This window comes from Microtus ochrogaster, chromosome 4 (assembly GCF_000317375.1).
Source record: "Microtus ochrogaster isolate Prairie Vole_2 chromosome 4, MicOch1.0, whole genome shotgun sequence".
Lineage (NCBI taxonomy): Eukaryota > Metazoa > Chordata > Mammalia > Rodentia > Cricetidae > Microtus > Microtus ochrogaster.
The window spans coordinates 50,935,730-50,946,789 of NC_022011.1; the positions used below are offsets into that span (position 1 = coordinate 50,935,730).

Here is an 11,060-nt window from a genome sequence, read left to right on the forward strand (position 1 = left end):
CTCCCACATTGCTGGGGAGACGGCCCCCATCAGGTCCTCCCACATTGCTGGGGAGACGGTCCCCATCAGGTCCTCCCACATTGCTGGGGAGACGGTCCCCATCAGCCTACTAGGGTTCTCTCCTTTTCTTTCAGTGGTTTGTTCAGACATGTTTTACTTTACCTTGTTAATGTAAATCACCTACAGTCCACACTCTAACCCCACAGAACCCCATTCAAACAGGCAAAGGTCAGTAGACTTGTCTCCAGAGATGCACAAGTAGCCAGAAGGCCCATGAAAAAATGCTCAGTCACTAATTTCAGGAATGCAAGTCAGAACCACAGTGAAATATTTCACACAGATATGGGTAGGGGCAGCTGTCAAAACAAACAAACAGAAACAAAAGAGCACAGTAACAAGTGCTCCTGGGGAGCAGAGCACGGCCTTTGGAGAATCCAGAGCATGAGGCAGCACTATGTGAGATGTTGCAGTCTCTACCTGCAAAACTCAAGTGCCCCAGGCAGAAACTCTTGTACCGGACAAGAATGTTTATAGAACGTTGTTTATCACTGTCAATAGGAACTGTGGGATGCAAATTTGGATTCTGGCGTTTGCAAGGAAGGGCATTCTTTTTTTTTTTTTTTTTTTTGGTTTTTCGAGACAGGGTTTCTCTGTGGCTTTGGAGCCTGTCCTGGAACTAGCTCTGTAGACCAGGCTGGTCTCGAACTCACAGAGATCCGCCTGCCTCTGCCTCCCGAGTGCTGGGATTAAAGGCGTGCGCCACCATCGCCCGGCTAGGAAGGGCATTCTTATAGATGCTGTGTTTCTGTTCATTTGGTTCAAAGGTGCATGAGCCTTGAACATTTTGACCATTTGGACAAGTGTTTCTCAAGACATGCTTATTTCAGGAATGTTCCTGAGTCGGTGACTCTTGTGTTTGGCTTTTTTGGAAGCTGCTAGACTTTGTGCAAAGTGTCCCTATTATTGTGTGCTCCCACAAGCAGCATGTGAGTGTTGGGGCACTCTGTCTTCACCCCAGCATGTATTCCTGTTGTCCCTGTCTCTGCTTGGAACTGCACCTTCTAAGTGCCCATGAAGTAGCCTCCCGCAGTAGCATCTCGCAGCAGCCCCTGTGGCTCACTGCTGAGCCTCTGCTGGGCCTACTGGTTTCTTACATGTGTGCATCTCTTTGGAGAAACATCTGTCAAGTGCCTTGACTGGTTTAAATTACTTGTCTTTGCATTACTGGCTTGTGAGGGTTATGTGCATCTTTATGCATTCTGGATGCAAGTCCCTGTCAGGTGCAGGATTTGCATGGTATGCCAGTCAATGGCTCATCTCTTCTTTCTTTTCCAGAGCCCTCAAAGCAGTAGTTCTCAACCTGTGGGTCATGACCCCTTTGGGATTTGAATCACCCTTTCACAGGATTTACATAAGAATTCATAACAGTAGCAAAATTACAGTTATGATGTAGCAACAAAAATAATTTTATGGTTGGGGGTCACCACACCATGAAGAAGTCTATTAAAGAGGCACAGCATTAGGAAGGTTGAGAACCACTGCCTTAAAGCATAAAAATTTTTAAATGTTTGATTAAGTCCAGCTTGTCTTTTTTTTTGTTTGTTTGTTTTTCAAGACAGGGTTTCTCTGTAGCTTTGGAGCCCATCCTGGCACTCGCTCTGTAGACCAGGTTGACCTTGAACTCACAGAGATCCACCTGCCTCTGCCTCCCGAGTGCTGGGATTAAAGGCATGCGCCACCACCGTCTGGCGCTTGTCTTTATTTTTATTTATTTATTTGCTTGTGGTGTCGGTCTAAGAAATTATTGGAGAAGACAGAGGAGCAGTGGTGGGTCTTAAACTGTCCCTCTGTTTGCACACCATTTCCAGCTACATCAGAAGATTACATTTCAACCTGAAGAAGGGACGGTGGAATGCAAAAGAAGAGCAGCAGCTGATCCAACTAATAGAAAAATACGGTGTCGGTGAGTTGTTGGGCACTTGTCTTTCCTGTCGCTGCTGACTCTGAACATGCTGGGAATCCCCACAACCATCTGGAGACCTGCATCTTTTCAGATCTTAGGCTGCTCTCCTGGTGTCAGCTTCTGCCTCAGGCTCAGTCTTAACGTGCGGTAGTGTGTCTCCCCATTGCAAATGCTCTTTTGTTTTAGTGCTGGTGCTGGGGATGAAATCCAGGACCTTAGCTGGCTAGACAGGCTTGCCTCCAGGCTCCAGCCCCATGCTCTCCATTACAAACGAGTGATAGTCACTACAGGAAATTGGGAAGCAGACAAAGTGATACATACCTTTCATCCTGGCACAAACACACAGCACACACAAATAACTATAAAGCACCAGGTAGAGACCATTCATGAGCATTACCCAAGATTCACCTGTGGCCTCCATGTTCGTGTGCACCCACGCACCTGCAGTCATTATGTTGCCTAACATTGTCACAGCTGTGCTACCCTTTGGGAGTCTTCTGGTCCTGCTCCCTTGTCTTCGGTGGCTGCTCTGGTGCTCTGTGCAGAGGAGCCTCTGGGATGTCAGTCACATCTTTCGTGACTGGTGTTTGTAGTATTTCCTAACTTTACGCAGAGCAGGAGTGGGTGTTTGTGGCTACATCTTGCTGATACTGGTGATACCACCTCAGAAAAACGCTAACTATTGTTCTGGGACATGCAAAATACACCTGTTGTCACACTTCCCCATAAGTGCGACCTCCAGGTGTACCTCTGCAGCACAGGAACAAAGCTTTGACATTGTCTCTTCAGAGCCTTGGTACAGCAGATGCACCAGGGCCTGGAGTGACTTCACCTTCCTACCTGTGTGTGCCAGAACTTCCTCAAGGGGTTGGTCAGCCCTGAGATACAGATCCTGCCAAACACAGGTGCTCTGGCTTCAGTAGGAACTGCCTCTGGCCAAGCACATGGGGGACGACCATCCTGATAACTTAGCCTCAATGGAGTGTGGTTGTTTTTGCAGGTCATTGGGCACGAATAGCTTCTGAACTGCCCCATCGGTCAGGCTCCCAGTGTCTGAGCAAGTGGAAAATAATGACCAGGGTGAGACATTTGTTTGCTTGCTTTGCTCAGGTGGAAGGCCCATGACCTGCGGGAGTGCTTGGGCAAGGGCGGAGCAGTGGGGAGGGTAGGGAGCACGCAGGTTCTGGCCCTCCTTTTCAGGAGACCATACCTCAGCAACAGTGTGCTCTGACCCTGGAGGTGTTCATGCCCGGGACCTCTTTAAGGCTAGCCTACCTGCCTGTCATAGCACACCTGGGCAGCTGAGACCTGAAGCACTCCTTTCCTCCCCTCAGAAGAAGCAGCATCTCCAGAGGAGGAGGGGGCGGAGGCCCCATCACAGTAGCCAGTGGAGCTCGAGCAGCAGCAGCGACAGTGAGGGTTACGGTGGCAGCAGCGGCAGCAGCAGCAGCAGCAGTAGTGAAGACTCGGGATCAGAAATGGAGCTGGAAGAGTCTCTGGAGAATGGCAGAGCACTGGTTCCTCCACAGCACAGAGTGCCAGACATTGACCTCTGGGTTCCTACCAGGCAGACCACCAGCCAGTCCCAGAGAGAAGGGGCAGGACGCTACCTAGAACACCGTGCTGTGTCCTACACGCTTGATGCCACTCAGAGTCACCACAAGGAAGATTCCACCACTGTCTCCACTCCTGAGGTAAGCCAGGTGCAGATGCCCTGTGAGCCCCACAGCACTGTTCCAAGAGGGTCCAGTACTAGCAAACATGGAAGACCCAGCCAGCAAGGTAGGCCTCAGTGCACCCTAAACGTGAGAAAGGGGAGTAGTGAGTGCTCTGTGTTCCTAGTGGTCACTAACGCTGACACTCTGGACAGTTTGATTTCTGACCTGGACACAGCCATGTCCTCTTGTTCACTAAAATGTGTTGCTTAGGGCTGATTTCAGAGTTGTGCAGTAGTAGTGGCCTTCACAATGCAGCCTCTATTGTCCCCAAGTCATGACATCCGCTTTAGGGCGCATCTGAGAGGGCGGTTTCCACCTCCAGCTGCTGAGTCCAGAAGGTGTTCTTGGGCAGTGTCTTTCTAACTTGGCTTCTCATGTGCATCCGCCTGTCTCTCTCTGGCCTCAGAGCTGGGGCCTGGAGCCGGATGCAGCTCTGGCAGTGACTAGAGCAGCCTTGTGGGCTGCGTAGGCTGCTCTGCCCAGAGCATTGCTGGAAGGATGGCGCAGCTAGCTCAGCCATGGCACTGCCTGCCATGTGGACCAGAGCATCTCATAGAGAAGGAGCTGAGCCAGACCCTACCTGAAGACCACGTACTTGTCTTACTACAGAGCGCTTTCCCAATAGCAAGTGGTGTTCATGATGTATGCTTTGGGGTCTCACAAGGAGGTGTTACACCTGCACCAGGTTCTGCTGCAGCCAGCCTTACGTGGTCTCTTTTGATATACAGCTTGCATTGAAAGTGCCCCTAGAGAAAATGCTGAAGTTGGTCAGGACCCGCCCAACCACCCAAAGCCACACACTGGTGAAGAAAAGACCAATGCAGCCACCCCTGCCTAATTCATGCTCGGGGTCTGACCCTGGTGACGGTGTGGCTGGGCCCCATCTGCGGCAGCTGTGGCGTGGAACTTTAGAGCATAAGCTGAGACGCAAGAGACAGGCTTTGCACCGCAGGCTCCTTAAACACAGGCTTCTGCTGGCTGTGATACCCTGGGTGGGTGACATCAACCTGTCCTGCACACAAGCTCCTAGGAGGCCTGCAGCAGTGCAAACTCAAGGTACGATCCAGGGCTCCTGGGACCTTTCTGGAGCTGGGGTGGGAACAAGCCCTGGAAGTTCTTCTCCTGGCAGAGGGAACCACAGGGGAGGGACCTGTGGAGAGGCAGATCCATGAAGAACAGATAGGACTGTCGCCGAAGGGTTTGAGGATGAACAGTTGGGCCACCCTTTTCTCCCTGCCCTTGTGAAACAAGGTTCAGCTAGATCTGGGGTAGTAGTGAGATGCTTAGGGGGCCCTACCTTCTGCTCTCGGAGGCGATGTGGAACACTAAGGCTGCTGTTGGGGAGCTTCAAAACTGGGGCTACTTTGTGCTTTGCCCTTGTCCTCTAGCTGACGGCATCAGGATGCAGTTAGAGAGCGCCCGCCTGACCAGCACTCCGGTGTTCACACTGCTTATTCAGGTAAGCGCCTAGCAGATTGCTGTCTGCTTTCTTCTCCTTCTTCTTCCTCTTCCTTCTTCTCCTCCTCCTTCTTCCTTTTTTTTGGTTTTTTGAGACAGGGTTTCTCTGTAGCTTTGGAGGCTGTCCTGGAGCTTTCTCTGGAGACCAGGCTAACCTCGAACTCTCTTCCTCTCAAGTGGTGAGATTAGAGATGTGCGCCACCACTGCCCAGTGTCTGCTTTCTTCTTTTTTTTTTTTTTCAGGGTTTAGTAGTATATTTCATGTTTCATACAGATAATCCACATTCAAAATGACAAGACATTCCCTCTTTGAACTATGTGGTATGCTTTCTTCTATACTGGTGAAGAAGCATGCATGGAGCCTAGGCCCAAGCTAGAGGCTGTGAAATTGTCTTGACCTCCCTGGGCAGTCAGAGGCTTTAGGAGTTTGGATCTACTCCTGGAACAGCCATGGTTAGGACTGCCTTCCATCTCCTTGACCATCATTGCGGGGAGGTTCTTATTCTCAGGTCTCTCAGCTATTGCAGATTGATACTGCAGGCTGTATGGAGGTAGTTCGAGAAAGGAAGACCCAGTCACTTGCACTGCTCCAGCCTGGCACCCAGAACCCCCAACCACATCTTCTGCAGGTAACAGACACTGGGAACAAGAAGGTCACGCTGGGTACAGTGGCATACATACTCCTTTAATCCAAGCACGCGGAAGGCAGAAACAGGCGGATCTCTGTGAATTCAAAGCCAACCTGGCCTACATAATGAGTTTCAGGCCAACTAGAGCTACATAATGAGACCTAACCTCAAAAAAAAAAAAAAAAAACGGAGCAAGCCAGGCAGTGGTGGCTTACACCTCTAATCCCAGCACTCGGGAGGCAGAGAGGCAGAGATGGATAATGGGCAGATCTCTGAGTTCAAGGCCAGCCCGGTTTGCAGAGCAAGTTCCAGGCTCCAAAGCTACAGAGAAACCCTGACTGGAAAAGAAAAAAGAAAAAAAGGAGTGAGAACAACTATACTTCCAACCCCTGCCCCATGGTGGCCCAGATTTGGTGTCTCAGCTCTTCTTTGGAGGAACAATTTCCAGGCATTTCCTTAGAAAAGTTGGCTCTCCCTCAGAATATCCCTTACCATACCTTCTCAGGGAGGCATCTGTGTGAGCTGCCCCACGGGAGGCCTGATTAGAGTCTGAGGGAGGTAGCTTACCAGCTGCAGTTCAGTTTGGGGGAGGCTTTAGCTTGAAGCCCTGTCACCTGGGGAAGCAGTAACCAAAAGAGCACTCTGGTGCCCGTAGCCCCTAAGCCCCACACTGTCCAGTGATGATTTGATGAGCTCTGGCCAGCAGCCTTTAGTGGAGCTGTCCTGAAAGCCTCCAGCAGCGGCTGTCCTTTCCCGGGTCCCCTGCGCTCAGTGCAGACAGGAAAGCCCCAGAGTTGCAGTGGGTGGTGAGCGGGAAGAACTAATGGGATCCGGCAAAGATTCTACAGACCGACTTTACTGTCTTCACAGGTGTCCTCCAGTGCCAAGAACAGCACAGGTACCACCTGCCACATCTTTCTCTCTTATGGTGGGAAATGCTCTGCATCTGAGCCACGGCCTCTAGCAGCACAGCCAGTGGCCCTGAGAATAGGCTAGAAGGGCCTGGAACTGTATGGACTTTCAACTTTGGGCAGCCCCTGAGGGCTCGAGGCACCATGTTGTGTCACATGTTGGGAGAACCAGCAGTCCTGGTTTTGAGCATCTTTGAGGTTTACAAACCATTCTCTCACAGCTTGTTAGACGTAGACTGGGTGGAGGCTGGAGAGATGGCTCAGAAGTTAAGAGCATTGACTGCTCTTCCAGAGGACCCAGGTTCAATTCCCAGCACCCACATGGCAGCTCACAACTGTCTGGAACTCCTGTTCCAGAGAATGTAGCATCCTCACACAAACATCAGTACACAAACAATAAAAATTATTTTAAAAAAATGTAGACTGGGCTGTCTCTGGCACCTGCTGCCCTCTGTGAACAGAGTGCCTTGGGTGGAGCCCATGAGGTGAGCTAAAATTCCACACATGGGCTTGCTGGTGTTCCTAGGCACATTGCCTGAAGTTCTTATCAAGATAGTTGTCTCTTCCTCTAGGCTGCCTCCTCCCAAGCATCCCGGGTCAGCAAACTGCAAAGAGAGACAGCCACAAAGGGCGTCCACAGCTGGGATCCTGCGGTGCTTCGGCTGCCTCCTCCCAAGTTCCTGTAGCAGCCCCACGTGGCCTCCGGCCAAAACCCAAGACTGTATCTGAGCTGCTTCGTGAAAAACGGCTCCGTGAGTCCTGTGCCAAGAAGGCCACTCAGGCCCTCACCGCCATCAATAGCCAGTTGCTGATTTCCTCACCTGTGATCCTCCAGCCCCCTCTGCTGCCAGCCCCCCAGGGTTCCCCCGTAGCAGGCCCTGCAACATCCAGTGTAGAACTCGCTGTTCCTGTGACCCCAGTGATGGTCAGCTCAAGTCCTTCGGGCTCCTGGCAGGTGGCTGGGATCTCAGCCACAGACAAGCAGCCCCCCACCCTGCAAACTGTTCCCCTAAATCCTTCCCACAAAGGGACCCATATTGCAGCCCCTGCTGCTTTTAGGAGCCTGGCCCCAGCTCCCATGCAGGTCCCCACAAGCTGCCCCCCAAGTACTCTTGGACAGTCTCAGGCCTCTGCCACATCCCAGAAACAGGGCCCGCCCCTTCTCCCAGCAGCCCCCAGCCCCACACAGCTACCTATGCAGCCCCTCAGTCTACCACCAGTTCTTGGCCCACAGGCAAGTAGGCAGCCCCTGGCAGCCAAGGCCAGCCTGCCTGTCAACTGGGTACTCACAACTCAGAAGCTGCTCTCTGTCCCAGTACCAGCTGTGGTGGGCCTCCCCCAGTCAGTGATGGCCCCCGAGACTGTAGGACCACCAACAAAACAGCTACCTTCCCCTGCCATGACTCCTGCTTGCCAGGGACAGCTTCCGGTCAGTGCAGACACAGAACCCAAAGGTCCTCAAGGCCACGAAACACCACCCACATCTGGGCACGAAAAGAAGACCCTGAACCTAAGTCTGCTTTCCCAGGAGAGTGAGGCAGCCACACTAGCGTGGCTGAAAGGCTGCCAAGGCGCTTGTGTGCCCCCGCTGGGGAGCAGGATGCCCTATCAGCCCCCTTCACTGTGCAGCTTGCGAGCATTGTCCAGCCTCCTCCTCCATAAAAAGGACTTGGAGCAGAAGGCTTCTTCTCTGGTGGCCAGCCAGGCAGCTGGGTCCCAAACTGAGCCCAAGCCTGGAGCCCTACAGACTTCCTTGGAACTGGTACAGAGGCAATTCCGGGACAACCCAGCCTACCTCTTGCTGAAGACACGTTTCCTGGCTATCTTCTCCCTTCCCGCTCTCCTGGCCACTCTGCCTCCCAACAGTGTCCCTACCACACTGTCAGCAGCCATGGCTGTTGGTTCTGAAAGTGACAGTGAAGACCTTGGTGACCTGGAACTCAAGGACAGGGCCTCGCAGTTGGACTGCCCCACCTGTAGAGTACAAGCGGACCCAACAGCCACAGCTGCTATACAGGTAAGGATGCTGGGGCAGGCAGACGAGTCCTGCAGTACCTGGCCCTCCTGTGTGTGTCTGGCTTGCTGGGAGTGTTAAGCTGGGCGGGTGGAAGTTGTGCAAGGGAGTATTCTGTGGGTTTCTGAAGGAGGAGGAAGCTCGTCCAGTCTGCCTGGTTGGGAACAGGCTTAGCAGAAGCTGCCTCTCCTGGGCTGGCTGTAGCAGAAGAGGGAGACAGCCTTCTACTGGGACAGCCCCACCTCACGCACATACCACACACCCAAACTCAAGGTAGAGAGGCAGGCCTGACACGTGACACATGAGATGGGCTGTGGGTATAGTGGAGGTGAGAGTTGCCCTTGTGTGTGCTCTCGTGGGTACAGAGTTCCTCCCAGGCATCTCTTGCTCACAGAGCTGGGCCTGGCAAGATTGTCTGTTTCCCATAGGACCCATTTCCTGCCCTTCCTGGCTACTCCCAGGGAGCCCTACCCGGCCTCTTCCCCGCAAGGGTTAGACATGTAAGAACCTTCACGCAGCTGTCGCTCCACGCCTGGTCGTGCTACCTTAGTTCCAAGGGGACCTGGGAATCTGTCTCCCTTGGTCAGCACCTCAGAGCAGGAGAGTGGTTACCATGGGATTGCCTAATGGTTGGAGACCCTACCCGAGGGGCAGAACTGCAGAAAGCTAGACCTAGCTGCTCCCATGTACCTGTCCTGGAGAAGCATATGCTAGCAACTGCCTGTCCCTGATATTCGGGCTGGTGGCGGTGGGGGTTGTCCTCCCTTCCCCATTGCCTGCCTGTTCTGGCTGTCATCACTCTTGTCTTCCCTGGCCTGGCTTTTTATTATTTCAGAGAGCTCCAGGTTCTTGTGAGGACTCTTCCCCCTCCCACCTGAGTACTTCTGATGACCTTGATGTGCTTAGGACACGGCACGCTTGCCATTCACGGACACAGAGGCTGCTGTGAGCCACAAGGTGAGTCTCTATGGAGCCTGCCACACTGCCACCAGGAAGACAGAATCCAGAGTATGGGCTCCCTCAGCCTCCCACTGAGCTGAGGCTGGGATAGCGCTATCAAGTCTGAAGCTGGACTTATGCAGGCAGGGCAAAGCTTCTACCCAAAGGCTGGACTTATGCGGGCAGGGCAGGGCAAGGCTTCTACCTGAAGCCCCATGTTGCTCAGTGTGCCGCAAGGCCTTGGCACTACTCCCTCTGCCTGGGTTTTGTCCCCTCCCTGGGGTGTCAGCTCCTCAGAGCATCCTCTCTGACAGCTTGTCTCAGCCTGAGTCTCAGCTGCTCCCCACATGCAGCCCGTCAGCATGGTCACCTGCTTGTGGTCTCTGATCACAGACTCCAGGCTGTACCTTGCTTTCATTGCTGAGTCCCTGGGTTGAGGCTAGGGTAAGCAAAGAAGGCATTGGAACTGTGAGGGGTGGGTGTCTGGGATGTTCTCGTTGGCTTGTGAAGCCACCGTAAGTTGTGCTGCTTGTCCCCAGTGCAGTGCCAGCTTCTGCCCTCAGCAGTACCACCTGCGGGTCTGTCCCGGAGCCGGGGGCCAGCTACGGTGAGAACACTGTCAAGAGTATCCCTGTGATTCAGCACAAGAACTCAAGGGGCCAGAAACCCACTCTTACACCAGGCGAGAGGCAGGGCCTAGGCCTGACCAGAAGTCCACAACCGTCTGCGAGAGGAAGCGGAGGCCAGGAAGCTGCAGGCCTGCAGAGTAACCTGTCTGCAGCCAGCAACAGGGACTCTGACAACAGTGACCGTATGGTCACAGGCTTAACTGCTAACAAATGAAAATCCATGTATTTGAAGAAATAAAGTAAATGTCTATTTTTTTACTTTAAAGCAACGCATAGCCTTTTGTGGTTTTTGTCATCTAGGGCTGGGTACCCACCAGCATCTAAGGATGTGGTCACCTGCCAGTTCTGAGACTCCCACACCCTTGGCTGCCCATGCAGCCCCTGCATCCAGTACTTTTCCAGAGAGCAGGGAGAACGGAGAAACAGCTCTTCTTCCATTTCGTGAAAATGTGTCAGCTGGCCTATACCTCCTAGTTGGGGCTCCTAGAACCAGCATCCGCCACAACAGCAGTTCCCCTCATGATGGTAGGCATGTCTTTGGCATGGACCCAAGACCCAATTGGGTCTAGCCTCTAGCTTTTCTTAGTCACTGTTATGATCCCGACTCTCTGAGTCCCGAGCCCCTTGGCTCTCCAGGAGTGGTTCTTACGTGTGCTTTATCTGATGGAGGAAGGCCATTGGTTAATTAAATAAAGAAGCTGCTTGCCCCGATAGGTTAGAACGTAGGTGGGAGGATTGAACAGAGCAGAATGCTGGGCGGAAGAGGAAGTGAGGTCAGAGACTCGACAGCTCTCCTCTC

At 52.8% G+C, this 11,060-nt stretch overlaps 1 protein-coding gene across 3 annotated transcripts in view; it reads left to right on the forward strand.

The window, feature by feature from the left end:
* Positions 1-10,963, forward strand: part of Snapc4 (small nuclear RNA activating complex polypeptide 4) — a 21,208-nt gene extending 10,245 nt beyond the window's left edge. For 2 of the 3 annotated variants that reach the window (XM_013355165.2, XM_026778750.1), the window contains exons 14-23: positions 1,869-1,963; positions 2,964-3,043; positions 3,298-3,657; positions 4,410-4,737; positions 5,070-5,140; positions 5,658-5,768; positions 6,639-6,666; positions 7,252-8,696; positions 9,529-9,650; positions 10,172-10,963. In XM_013355165.2, the coding sequence (XP_013210619.1) occupies positions 1,869-1,963; positions 2,964-3,043; positions 3,298-3,657; positions 4,410-4,737; positions 5,070-5,140; positions 5,658-5,768; positions 6,639-6,666; positions 7,252-8,696; positions 9,529-9,642 (2,632 nt within the window). In that variant the 3' untranslated portion in view covers positions 9,643-9,650; positions 10,172-10,963. The remainder of the gene's footprint in view (positions 1-1,868; positions 1,964-2,963; positions 3,044-3,297; positions 3,658-4,409; positions 4,738-5,069; positions 5,141-5,657; positions 5,769-6,638; positions 6,667-7,251; positions 8,697-9,528; positions 9,651-10,171) is intronic. The other variant, XM_026778751.1, reaches the window with a different exon arrangement.
* The last annotated feature ends 97 nt before the right edge of the window (positions 10,964-11,060 follow it).